General features: G+C 37.2%; 1 protein-coding gene across 1 annotated transcript in view; it reads right to left on the bottom strand.

Annotated features, from left to right (window-relative positions):
* Positions 1–9,840, bottom strand: part of LOC122814327 (zinc-binding protein A33-like) — a gene marked incomplete in the record, with an annotated part of 538,577 nt that extends 528,737 nt beyond the window's left edge. Inside the window, 1 exon segment of the mRNA XM_044086914.1 lies at positions 9,403–9,840. Coding sequence (XP_043942849.1) covers positions 9,403–9,840 — 438 coding nt within the window.
* Between the last annotated feature and the right edge of the window lie 5,008 nt (positions 9,841–14,848).

The following is a 14,848-nucleotide window of genomic DNA, read 5'->3' as shown; positions in this document are numbered from 1 at the left end:
TTTGTTCTTATACTAGGTTTCTTTCTGCAATTTAATAACTTTAACAATGTTGTACAAGTGTTGTCTTAGCAATGTTCATTACTTTTTCCACAATGTGTCAGTGTAGCAGTTTGCTTTGTGTGTTGTCTGTATATTATTTTTCATGGCATCTTTAATCCTGATTCTGTGCATTTAGTTTCTTATAGGTACAAAGTGTTTTTAAATCTTTATTTGGCCTCTACGGCCATTAATTTTATGGGCCTACTATCTCACTTTTATTCTTTCTACTTTTTTCATAGTTTCAGTACTAAATCACTTTTACTTCTCTTTTAATCTCTGTCTGATTTGACTTTTTTCCACCCCAGATTTCAGTTTCTGTTTTTCAGATTAAAAACTTTCTGTCAGTTAAAAATCTCACGGTTTTTTTTTAGGTGTCGGTTGCTTCAGCACTGTATCTTTGATGTATCTTCTTAAAAATTCGGATTCTTGTCTTACTTCTAAAACTGTGGCTGGTTATGTCTGATCCTTTCTTTTAATCTTCTTTCTAACTTCTTCTATTTGATTATTCTCAATTCAACCCTTATAACTTTCTTGTTTACATTTGTCAGATACTCTTTTTATTTCAACTGTTGTATGTTTTCTTGTTGTAAGCTACTATGTCTATGTATTTCTATAAATATGTCCTAACTCCTGGATACTTCCTTTGTATTGACCTATTAATTGACATCCTGGATAGAGAAATCCATAGTGAATAAATGAAAGACTGTTTTGTTTAAGGAGAGAAATTTTTAATTTTTTGGGAGAAGTTATAGTAGTAATATAAAAAAGAAAAGTTTTAAGGAGGCTCACCACAAAAACCCAATAAGATCCAAAAAATCAACCACAACTACCAATATAACATACTTCCAAAAAACCATCACTAGGTTAGGTGAACATCACCGCCATCTATGTGCACTAAGTTATTGCCATCCTCCACAAGATGTGCCCATAGCTCTTCTGTAAAAATAGTAAAAATATAGTTTCTTGAAATGCAAAAGTTGAGTCTAAGGAGAGTTCTTTGGAGAGAATGCATTGAGATCAACTTTTTGTCATCGATAAATTTACTTTATTCAGTTCTCATTCTTAATTTGTGAGTAAAGTGATACATTCTAATAACATTATAAAAAGACCACGTCTAGTGTTGAAAGTGAAAAAAGTTGTTCTAATTCAGGAGTTTCTTAAGGTTTGAGAATATAAATCTAAGAGATTTTTTCTTCATAAATTTTCCAAATTTCTTTGACATTTTCAAAAGAAATTATTCCAAATAAATCCATTAAGCCTGTTCACAATGAGTCTCCTGTTCTGCAAGTCACTGTAGGGGTGGTGGAATTTAGGATTATGGGACTTGAGACCTCTCTGTATTTGTGGGATATAATTATAGGATTATCCACCTTGAGGTAAGTCATATAAAGTAGTATAGTTGTGTGTATATTAAGTCAACTAGTATTTCTATTAAGTTATGTTTATATACATTTTCTATTTCTTTGTTTTGTTGTAGTTAGATTTGTTCATGATGCATGTTGCTATACCCTTTGTATATTTTTATTTTGTCAAGTGAGTCCCATTCTAATGAGCTGTCGCCACCTGTATTATCTGGTCTTTTTGCATAGAGCTATCATCTTTTAAGTGCATATAATGCTTGTCTTTGTATTTGTGTCAGATTGTGTGTGTGTTCCCACAACACTCAATCTTATATTAGCATTATATATATGTCATCCCAAACACCCCACCCACCTCAATCAATAGGTGAATGAAGTGAATGATTTGTGGATGTCATATTGAGCTTTATACTTGCTTAGTTTTTGTCATCTGTTAGGGATGTCTAATGTGTCACGGGTGTTCCCTGATGTCGGTCCCCTTTTGTTTTTTTTCTTTTTTTTCATTTCTCTTTTTTTATTTTTCTTTTTCATATTTCATTTATTTTGTTTTCATTTTTCACATCTTATTTTTTCATTTCTCACATTTTATTATTTTTTACTTTACTTTCATTTTGAGATTCTGTTTGGTATTTATAAATTGATTCTGTTTGGTATTTATAAATTGCAGGGGAGCTGCTTATATGCTTGCAGGCATGCAATGGTTATTGTGATATATATGTATGTTGTATTTCTATTTTGTTATGTTAGAAGAATGATTTTTTTTTACTTCTTAGCTGAATAAACGCATGCGGCATTTACCAGAAGAGCAACGCATTTGAATTTAACATCTTCTTAGTTATAACAGGCTGTTAGCAGTAAAGGTTGTACATACAAAACATACATACATACAAAGTTTCTGCCCGTCTCGTCTTTTCTCTTCAACAAAATGAGACCCGTGGGGTTTTGTAGTTGCTATTTTTATTTATTTTTTTTTATATTTTTTTTGTTTTATTGCGTGGGATAATGTAAAGTATACCTTATTTGGTGGATAAGTATATATAAGATTTGACGGTGAAAAACCAAAAAATATTACGCTTCCAATTCTTAGATTAGTAACACATGTATGTGAGATAATATATGTGTGAATGGTAGATAATGTAATATTTTTAGTAGATGAAGTAAATTGAAATGACGGAGTGAATTGGAAGTGTGATTAAGATTCCTCTGTGATTTTAAGATTACAACACCGCTATTGGTAGTTGTAGTTTGTTAACTGGTTTTGTAAACGCTTAATAACGCGTTGTACTTTGTTTTGAAAGTTTTTTTTTGTTTTGTTTTTTTTTTCATCTATGATTTTTCTTTTTTTTTATATTTTATATTTTTTTTTTTTATTTAATTATTAAATGACATATTTAAATTTCAATTTATTTTTTTGATTTTCATTCATTTTAAGATATTGATGCTGTGCTTTTTTTTCTCCTTTGTCTTTTTAACATAACAAAACACAATATAACAAGTAATGTAATGTTGTCCGTCCAATAGCAACCCCAATGAAGTTTAAAAGTGTTTTTTTTTTTTTTTTTTTTGTAATAAGAGAAGCCTTTGGCTTAAAGCTACAGCTTACTAATAAATTATATTTATTATTTTGAGTGCATTGCATTCTTGGAGTTGGATTTAATTTGACTTCTTTTTATTATTGCCACTGGAGAGTCACTAATTTGGTGTTTGGCTTGTGATTACTTTACTTTTAAAGTGAGTCTCCTGCCTCGACTGATAGCAGCCCTGCATTTGGTTGTTTGGTGTTATATTTAATAATAAATAATAAAAGCACAAGACAATACTCATTAACTCAACACATTGACAGCAGAGTTCAGAATCACAGGAAATACTTTAAAACAACATTGCAGAACAGTCTCACATAAATACAAAAAAATCTAGACTACTCTTGCTATATTCCTATCTATCTTAAGAGATACTATGCCCTAAATGTCTTACTAGAGAGCCAGGCAGATATAGATGAGAAGTGCTGAAGAGATGATTACAGGTCCAGAACAAAATTCAAAATGCACAGACTTTCTCTCTGAGATAGTTCTTAAATTACTAATACACATTACTGCTGGGTTAGCTAGATGACATCAGTATTTGACACCTGCATCTAGTTCCCAGGCTGAACAGGTACCAACAGAATTTAACATGTGTCTATAAAAAATAGTTATCGCTTAGAAGGTGACACTTATCTCTTAGACACTTTCCTGAAACTGGAAATCGTAAAACAATTACCTTGGAAACCTGCAATTACCTCTGTTTCCAGACAATAGAAAAAAGCCCCTAGCCTAGACAGCCTGTCTCTTAGCTGAGATAAACTAACTTTACAGCAAATTATAAACTCTTTACTTATTTTCTCAGAGTTTGCAAGTTAACTCTGTATGTCCCAACGTCTACTATGAAAATATCCATTTGCATAGGCATATAGTCCATATACATTTTTGCTCTTCTCCAGCAGAGTGCACTGTGGTTACATTTTTGAAGCCCAGCACATAACATACAGTTTAATCATAACATATAGTTCTCTTACATTTGTAAGGCAAGCCTGTGGATTTACAAATGACATAGGATTATTTACAAAATTCTAACTGGCTGTCTTGCAGCCTTCACACCAGGCCTTACCAAAAAAAGAGTCACTCTGGTGGACCCCCTAGTATAAACAGGCTATACAACAAAAGAAAGAAACTAATGTCCAACATCAAGGGGGAACTGGCTCAGCAGAGGAAGAAACCCCTTTATAGCTTAAACAAACAAATTACAGATCTTGTCAAGTCCTCGACAGCTAATTGCGGAGCACAAATTGCCTCCCTAGCTAAGGATAATCACAAGGTATTCTTTAACTACATCTAAAACCTAAAGGGAAATACCCAGCAATGCACTGAACTGGTTGTGGGTGGAAACACCCATACTCACCTGCAGGTAATAGCCAACCTGCTAGCTCATAGATTTCAGCAAACTTCACCACCTATCCTCTCCAGTCATCCCCAGAGTATACCTACCACCGTTACTCAGCCTATTATCTCAAGAGAGCAGGTCATTTTGGCACTCTCCAAGGCCAAAAAAATGGCATCAATGGGACCAGACAACATCCCAGGTTGCCTTTAAACAATTCAAAACATGGCCTAGCTGACCACTTGGATCCCTGTTTAACCACAGCCTGTGAAATGGTTATATTCTGGCACAACAGAGAACAGCAACAGTAATCCCTCTGCACAAAGGGGGACCATCAACTGACTCTGGCAATAATAGGCTGATAAGCTTTCCTAGCTTTATCTGCAAGGCCATGAAAAAATGTGGAAAAAGCATAAATATAGTTGCAAGTATAGAAAATTCTGGAAGAACCTCATGTTGATCAGGAACAAACACAAGGATGGTTAAGGAGAGGTGAATTCAAACCAAGAAATGAAAAGTTAATATTAGCAGCCCAAGATAGTGGGCTACGTACATGCTGGTTTACAAAGTCTGTTGAACATGTGGGAGAAACAGACAAATGTAGGTTTTGTAAAACCAAATTGGAAACAGTTGCACAACTTGTTGCTGGTTCTGACACACTAATGGCAGAAGGACCATATACTGAAAGGCATAATAATGTGGTGAGACTGTTGCACTGGGGATTGTGCAAACATTATAGTATCGAAGTGGCTGAGAAACACTGGAAACATGAGCCACAAGGCATCATAGAAAATGATGAACTGTATATCACATGGGATCACCCATTACCAACAGTTCCAAAGATAGATGCTAGAAAACTGGATATAGTAGTCTAAGAAAAGAAGACAAAAGTAGCATTGATCATTGAAATCATCACACCCAGTGACTATAGTGCCTTGCTCACAGAGAGACACAAAGTCATAAAATACCAGGATCTGCAGGCAGAAATGAGAGCAATGTGGAAGAAAGATACCCAGACAGTTCCAATAGTAGTAGGAGCAACGGGTCTTATAAAAAATAATCTACAACCGTATTTAGATATGTTACCAATCCATGTAACTCCATACGAATGGCAGACGAAGTCATTACTGGGCACATTGCAGGTGCTGCGAAGAGCTGACATCAAAGACTGAAACAATACCAGTTTCATGAACTTTAATCATACTTTGTCTTAGGAATGGGGTCCATTCCCATCATGGTATTAGAAACCAAAAGGATTTGGAGAAATTAGAAAAAGAGAGAGACCTTATTAACAAGAACATAGGTAATGTCCAAACTCTGGGCCTAACCCAGTTCAGATTTGTTAAAGGTAGATCATGCCTATTAAACATGGCTGACTTCTTTGAGAAAGTCACCAAGGCCCTGGATGAGGAAAAGACAATGCATACCACCTGTCTTGACATAGTCAAGACATTTGACACAATCATCGACTCAGGTATTATAGAGAATCTCTCCTAATTGGGAGTTAACCCTTAGATTACCAGATGGGAAGACAACTAGCTCACTGACAAGACACATACTGTCAAAGTGGGTGACTTCACCTCTAGCAAAAGACCAGTCACTAGTGGCATACCGCAGGGTTCCGTGTTGGGCCTTTATTGTTCAGAATTTATTTCTGAGAAGTCCAAGCAAACTTGGATGGCCTGTGGCTGACTAATTCCACTGACGATTACAAATTGGGAGAAATCATTAAGTACCCCAATGATGTTAATACACTGCAGACAAGGTTAACGCAGAGAAATGATTGGTGTCAAAGCCACAGATTAAATCTAAATGCAAAAACTGCAGTATTATTCCCTTTTGGAAAGCTAATATCCCTGCTAATTACATTATATACAGCGCCTGCCTAAGTGTAGACCCAGTAGTATATGATCTGTGTACTCAGGTTGATAGCCATCTGAACTTTGACCATCACGTATCCACAGTAGTAAGGAAATCCTTCTATGTGGCACATCCTATAAGCAAAGATATCACATCTAGATCTAAGGATGTTATAATTCCATTATACTTGGTCCTTGGCAGACCAGTAATTGAGTGCAATGCTCTGTTTTGCATGTACCTCACCAGACACATGCAACAATTGGAGACCACAGAGGTCTCTCACCTAGAAATTACAGGGTAAACAAAACAAGTCTTTCACAGAAAGACTGAAAGTCTTGTCACTGTATCCTGTCTCCTACAGGTTGCTAAGGGAAGCCCTGTGCATGGCTTACAGGGCAGTCTCTGACTCGGCCCTGATGGAAATGCTACACATTCATTAATCAAACTGCAAAAGGGTCACTCACTCCAGGGATCTTAACCTAGCCTCTGAAATGAACAGGTTGTGCTGGAGAGATAGATACATCTTCCAGAGACTGCCACTTCTCTGGAACAAGCTTCCTGTTCGCATGAATCAGAGACCCTCCCTGACCCTCTTCAAATGCAACATAGGTCAATGGATGGGTGACAGGAAATTCACTCCTGGGGTTGTGCCATGTCCCTCCTGGACAGAGGAAGTCCGTATTAACTACCACAGACCCTTACCTCTGTGAACTTCACTCCCCTAACCACTGACAATTGAGGCAACTTGGGATAAATATGGCTAGACTTGTAAGGGCTCTAGTGTTGTTAACCTGGCAACCTTGTATGAAACTATGAACCTATGAACCTATGAACAAAAGGGTAAATGAGGATAAATCACAAGTATTCTCTCTCTTTTTTGTCAGAGTTTTGTTTAGAGACTAGTCATAAATATCAGATACAACATACACAACATTTTGAATTCCCTTTAGACTTCTATCTGCCCTGAACTAAACTGTGAAGCCTAGTTATTAGCATAATGAGTTGTAGAAGTGATACTGCCTACAAAGATCTGATATCTGCAGCCTCTTATGGAATGTGGTATGTTATTAAACTGTTGAATCTTTACAAACTTTCTGAGTTACTCCTGAAAACTGAGAAGAGAAGGTACCATTTAGTTCATCTGTCATTTGATCCCTCACTACTGCAACTCTGAAAAATAACATTAAGCCAGTTGCTTACAGTCTAATAAGTAATGTGTTGCTATCAGTTATTAAGATAAATAAGCTCTTCTATGAAAACACTGTCAAGTCTCTTTCTATTTGAGTTTTGTTGTAATGTCTGTAACACTCACTACACTGGCTTAACCACTAGGTCTGGGCTTGAAGACAGAATATGGGAGAAGAGCAATGCGCGTGTGTGTGTGTGTGTGTGTGTGTGTGTGTGTGTGTGTGTGTGTGTGTGTGTGTGTGTGTGTGTTCTTATGTTTTGAGAGGAAATGAGTAAATACAGGTTTCACCCAAATTATAAATATTTCTAGTGCCAAAATAGAAGAAATAAGCTTCATTTGGTAACAGACAAGGAGCAGGGTTAGTTGGAAAGCAACTATGATTTATTTTTATTTCTGTTTGTTTTCAACAATTTGGGAAACAACAAATCTCATACAGCAGTAGTCTCCTTTTGGAAAAGGTCTCTCAGCTATATAAACAGCACATGAGAAAATGCAGGTTAGCCATTATACACTTCTGTTGTCTACAACTTATTTAGAATGCAGGTAGGTTTCTTTTTCAGGTACACTCACCGGCTTTCCTAACTATGTCTTTTTCTATAACCTAGCCTACATCACATCTCTGTATCACTTAATTGTCAGAGAGCACATGACTGCTAAAACAGCATGTGGCACACCCTTTCTCACTGTCCCTACCCCACCCCCCCATTTGCAAGTCTGATTCCCAGATTATGGTGAGCATAAATTACTTTATAAACCCAAGAATATTGCATGACGGAAACCTGCAATTAAGGTCACCAAATGCAGAGATCCTTATCTGCTGGTTTGTTCCAAAGGTTTACTCCTTCAAGCCTAGCAAGCTAACCAGAAAAGGCAGAATTTTCATTAACATAATGTAACATTCTAATTATTCTCTATCCTTTGGATAATATGATTATAGAAATTACAAGACCCATAAGTAACGAGGCCATATGTGTACTGCCAATATTCATTTAGAAAACTCCAGTATGCTGAATAACTTCTAAACTGATCAAAACAATTAAAAAGGGAGACAGTGACCAAATTCAAAATATAGCTAGTGTGTAGTGCCAAGGGTGGAGGTGCCAGATATGGAGAAATAATTTTCTTGTTGTACAAGCTATTGTTTACACATTGTTTGGAGTAACATACCCACCCAGATTTAGAGGACATATCTGAAAAGGCACACAGCAGGCTAATGGAATGGAAGCAAAAGAGAGTCTCAGAGATGGTTTGGGTGAACACAGTGCTATCCTACGAGGACAAGTAAAAGAAATTGGATACATGCATAGTGATCTCAGTATACAGTGCCCTCGTGTAGGTGGGACAGAACTGAGGATAAAAGGGAAAATGAGATGAAAAAGCCATGGATGGGAAATGGAATGAAGCAGATTCTATATGGATATGAGGAAGTTTTACTATGCAGTAAGGGTGGTGATGCCTTTAATTGTTATCCAGCCATTTACCAAGTACACCACTGTACATGCTTCTTAGGCTTTATTTTTGGAATTCTGACTGAACATTCCCAGGTGTACTCAATCAGTCAGTACCCCTTACATCGACTCTGTAATTGTTTTCTAGATGCAGAGTGAAATATTTAGCAGAAATTGATAGTAGTGAAAATATGCCCTCTCAAGGAAACTTGCACTGTCTTGGTATTGACAAAACACAAGACCGAGAGGAGCCTCTATTCCAGAAGGTGATATAATTTGCTGAACAAATCGCTGTGTACTTCCAAAAATCCCGATTACAGTCCCGAAGCCCTGGAATGCATTAACAGACAGAATGATGGAATGCAGGTCCTCAAAGGTGGAAAAAGAACATGGGAACAGGTGAACAGGGGACAGAAGAGAGACAGCAGTACCGGGGCTAAATACATAGCCTACACTACATGGAATTCTTTCACCAACATCAGTTTTATTAACTGCAATTTTTTTGCTTAGGTAATAAGCATAGAATTGAAAATGTCTTATGGCTTTATCATCCCTAACAATGACTTGAATATTTATTCCCAAATCCACTTACCCGATGCAAACTGGCTGCTTCATCCACAGGCAAGAAGCTATGACCAGCATGTTTTGCAGAATCCCGACAGATGATACAGACAAGGGTCTCATCCTCCCTGCAGAACAATTTCAGTTTCTCTGCATGCTGCACACAGAAAGCACTGTTTGGTGGCCGGCCTTCTACAGAATTCCCTTCTGTGCTCCCTGTTCTCAGTATCACAGCTTCAACTTGTTTGGCCAGTAACCAGTTTACAGAGTATTTCCTGGTCTGAAATTCTTCCCTGCACTCAGGACAGGCAGGCATTTTATCACTGCTGTCCCAAACTTTGTCAATACAGGACTTGCAGAAATTGTGTCCACATTCCAGAATAACAGGCTTTATAAACAATTCCAAGCACACAGGACATGTTAAAAGTTCTGTATCATCACATTCCTGTGAAACAGCATTCGCAGCCATCTTTAACAGTTGTCTGCCTTTCTTTTGGTTTCACTTTCGGGTAACTCAAACTGCTTTTTTTTTGTTTTCTTTAGGTAACACTCTACTTACAGTTAGCATTTATAACTGGATTTGCAACTGTACTGCAAGGCAGTTTGAGTCACAGAGCAGAGCATTTAATAATTTTAACAGATTAATAAAGGCTCACATTTCTACCAAGGATTTGATATTGAAATTTAAAAAGAAATAAGCAGATTATTGATATATAAAGAAGACATGAAATAAAATTAACTTAATTTCAATTATATGATTTAGCCCCCCCCAAAAAAAAAAATACTTCACACAGTATATGGAAACTGAATACATACCTCTCAACCTAAAATAATGGGGGGACAAAGGGCCAAAAATAGGGGCAGAGTTGAAGTACTGCTCTTACAAACTTAGAAAGTTGCTAGAATAATAGGATATTATAATTGAATAATAGGATATGTAAAATAGCATACATATATGTCAAAGATGCCAAAGAAATGTTTGCATGCTGTTATACAACTGTGGTGAATGCATTAAATATAGGCTGTATGCACTGTTGCACAGCTTACTATACCTAGCAATTGACTAAGCACATACCTGTATATTCTATTTATGTGGCCCTATTATATGCAAAATATTGGAATACTGTGGAATTCTGTGGGTAGCTGAGACCATAAAAATTTAAAAAAATGTTGCCAGCAAATAAATCACTAAGTAGGTAATGTGGGGAGTGGGACATGAGAGAAGAACACACATATTGTACTTACTCCAAGGAGTGGGGGAAATTGTACAGAAGTCTGATGAGGACAGAGCGAGATGCCTCACATGAAAGAAGGCAAAAGAAGGTCAGAGGGAGGGTCTGAAGGGCATCAGTATTTTTTTTTGTGGGACTAGACCCCACTTTTTTTGAGAGAGAGAGAAAGAAGGAGTTGTCAGATGGTAGAACATAACTGGATTAGGAAGAAACACAAAATGTGAATAGGGGATAAGCATCCACCACTGGCATATTCACTCTCAGTAGCCAAGTTTAGGTGTAGAACTGGAAGCTTTCATGAACCTACCTGTGTCAAACTAGTGCCATGTGTGGTGCACATAAGTTTAAGCTACTTATGGAAACTGATCCTGCTGCTGCTGTAAAGTTCCTCTTCACTTTTCATGTGAAACTGTAACAGATATGTAGAGTTACACTTCACATATGAATGCACACACGCCACACATGGTGTACCATATATGCAAGCAATGATGTGAATGTTGGAATTTGAATAAAATGTATATAGGACATAAGGAGTTTATGTAGTATGACATTTGCAAGTGAGTGCCAAACATCCATATGTAATTCTGAGCCAAAAAAACAAAACATGGGCAAAGTGCAGGATACAATCAGCTGAGTACTGATGCATCTGCAGCAATCTGCTGTGAACTGTATGTAGGATAGAGGTCTAAGTACATGTAAGGCACTTTTGTGGCAAATTATACACACAATACAGTAGTGTACAATACTAATAAATGTGTCATAAACATGGGTTCATCACTGTGTAAAACAAAGTAAGTAATATATTTATATATAGAGTCATGCAAACATTCTGCAACTAGCGTCACAACTGTAATGATATGACACAACATTTCAGCACATGTATGGGAAGGAAAACATGGAAATACATGAGCAGAAATAAAGTAATTATATGGTGACAAATGACCATGTGCAGCATGCATTACATTAGTTGGCCTTAAGTGACCATGCAACTGATTAGTGAAATGTAAATGTGTCATGCAGTACTGCATCACTGTATGTTCAAGTGGCAAGCCTACAGGTGACAATGGTGCACACAAAAATACAACAGAGTAACTCATTTGTAAACCATACAATTGCAGAATGTGTGGGTCCTAATGAAAGTCCACAAATACATGTGCAACTATAATGAGAAATCATACAAATGTAACCCACGAGTGGTCAACAGGGTCGCACATTGACACACTCATGTGAAGACTACATGAACTTGTTACATGGCACTGTGTAATATGGCAGAATGCCTTCAATTGTGGAATATGCAGACTGTGGGGAAACACAACATATAGATGGGAACAAATACATAGGAATCATGCATACAAACACAGGGATGCAGGGCAGTCACATACAAATGATCAAATAATCAACCTGTCACTGATGCAGACATAAGTGCCACATTTGTACCATGTGACCCAATATGCAGGCTCACTGCAAAAAAGGAATTAAAATGCTCCCACTTGAACTTCTGCCAGCTTCACAAATTCACATGGTTGGGTGGGAATAGAAATTAAAATGGGGATATGTCTGCACAGAGTAGCCTATGCAGTGTGAGGCAATGTAGAAGAGGCCAGTATCAGTAAGACTGATATTGTTTTATACAGCAATGAAGTATATTTTAGCACACCCATGGAACACAGACCCACACTGAATAGTAGCATGCACATGTTGCATAGTCAGATGCACACTGGGACTCTATGTACCTATTGGTCTAGCACAGTGGTAGTCTGTGTCCCCAGTGGCAAGTGTAAATGCAATTAATGCATGTTAGAACCATGGTGACACTTATTACTTAACAACTGATTTGAAGCACAATTATACATGTGTGGAACAATAGTACATACTTGTGAGGACATAACATCAGTGGGCCACTCCTAAACTGAACCATCAGCATTATGTTCAGGTCACAGTATCATGACTATGTCTGCTGTTGAAATGGATTGTGGAGTTGAGATGTAATCTATATACAGTGGATATTAAAAGTGTACATACCCCTGTTAGAATGCCAGGTTTTTGTGGTATAAAAATGAGACCACAATAAATCATTTCAAAACTTTTCCCACCTTTAATCTGACCTATAACCTGTACAATTCAATTGAAAAACAAAGAAATCTGTTAAGGGGAAAAATATAAATAAATATAAAAAGTAAAACATGTACAATAAGCAGGTTGCATAAGTGTGCACACCCTTAAACTAATACTTTGTTGAAGCACCTTGTCCTTTAATAAGAGCATTCAGTCTTCTTGGGCACACACCTGCCATCAATTAAAGAGACTCTGATTAACCCCAAATAAAGTTCAACTGTCCTAGTAGGATTTTCCTGCCAATTGCTCAGTTGTCTGCTACAGCAAAAGCCATGGTTCATAGAGAACTTACAAAGCATCAAGGGGATCTCAATGTTGAAAGGTATCAGTCAGGAGAAGGGTGCAAAGAAATTCCACAGCATTGGATATACCATGGAACACAGTGAAGACAGTCATCAAAAAGTGGAGGAAAATATGGGACAGCAGTGATGTTGCAAATAACTGGATGTCCCTCCAAAAGTGATGAAAACACAAAAGAAAAATTGGTCAGGGTGGCTGCCAAGACACCTACAGCAACACTGAAGGAGCTGCAGGAATTTTGGCAAGTACTGATTGTGTAGTACATGACAACAATCTCCCGTATTCTACATATGTCTGGTCTATGGGGTAGGATTGCAAGATGGAAGCCTTTTCTTACACAGAAAAACATCCAGACCCAGCCAAATTTTGCAAGACAATACATCAAGTATCCCAAAAGCATGTGGGAAAATGTGTTATGGTCTGATGAGACCAAGTTTGAACTTTTTGGCCACAATTCCAAAAGGTATGTTTGGAGCAAAAACAACACTTTGCATTAGCAAAAGAACATCATCCCCAAGGTGAAACATGGTGGTAGCCATATCATGCTTTGGGGTTGCTTTTCTTCAGCTGGAACTGGGGCTTTAGTCAAGGTGAAGGGAATTATGAACAGTTCCAAATGCCAGTCACTTTTGACCCAAAACCTTCAGGCATCTGCTAGAAAGATGAAGATGAAGAGGAATTTCCCATTTCAACATGATAATGACCCAAAGAATACATCCAAATCGACAAAAGAATGTCTTCACCAGAAGAAAATGAAAGTTTTAGAATGACCCAGCCAGAGCCCAGACCTAAATCCAATGGAAAATCTGTGGAGTGATCTGAAGAAGGCTGTGCATAAGAGATCCCCTCGTAATCTGACAGATTTGGAGTGCTTTTGAATGGAAGAGTGGGTAAATATTGCCAAGTCAAGATGTGCCATGCTGATAGACTCCTACCCAAGAAGACTGAATGCTGTAATTAAATCAAAAAGTGCTTCAACAAAGTATTAGTTTAAGGATGTGCACACTTATGCAATGAGCTTATTGTACATTTTTTTATTTTTTTATATTTTCCCCTAACAGATTTGTTTGTTTTTCAATTGAATTGTACGGTTGAATTGAATGGTTTTCTTAAAATCTTTTGTGGTAATCCTGCTTTTACTTTTATCATAATAAAGCCAGGATTGTGGCATAATAATGACATTCAGATAGCAGGGCAGATGGCATATTGGGATAAGTGCCACTCTAAAGGGTTTAGATTAATAGGGCAATTGTTAAGATCTAAAGAAGAGGAGAAAAATGAGTTTGTGGAATGGCCCTGGTTTAAAAAGAAATATTAACAATGTGAGAAAGCAAGGCTTCAGTTTGAGCAGTTGGAAAGTGTTGTACATCAGTGGCTTAGGAAGAAGGAATAGGAAGAACTTCTGGAAAAAAAGGAAGATTTGGGGGAAAAAAGAGTAGAAATAGCTTTCTTTTTATGGGTATGTGTGAGACTAAAACTTTAAAGTGTAGGATCTTAAACAGAATATTACTTAAGCAGGTATGGGAAAGAAATGGATAAATTAAGAAGGAGATGGGAAAAATGAGGAAATAAGTTTTAGCAGGGCAGATTGAGAGTCTGCTGTTAAGACAGTGAATACGCTTAGATCCCTTCCCATGGTTTGGGACCACCAAATGAGGTGGATACATAGATGCCTTAGGTCAGCATAACAGCTGCAGAGAAGTTTGCTGAGGGTAATTGTTGGAGATGTGGGAAAACAAAGGCAGGTCAAATTCATATGTTCTGAGGCTGTAATACGATTAAGATGATGTGGCAGGATGTTATTCTCGGCGGGAGAACTATTTAAGGGGT

Source organism: Protopterus annectens, chromosome 10.part0 (genome assembly GCF_019279795.1).
Source record: "Protopterus annectens isolate FY-2018-M chromosome 10.part0, PAN1.0, whole genome shotgun sequence".
In the NCBI taxonomy this organism is placed as follows: domain Eukaryota; kingdom Metazoa; phylum Chordata; order Ceratodontiformes; family Protopteridae; genus Protopterus; species Protopterus annectens.
This window is presented reverse-complemented; position numbering and strand designations above follow the sequence as displayed.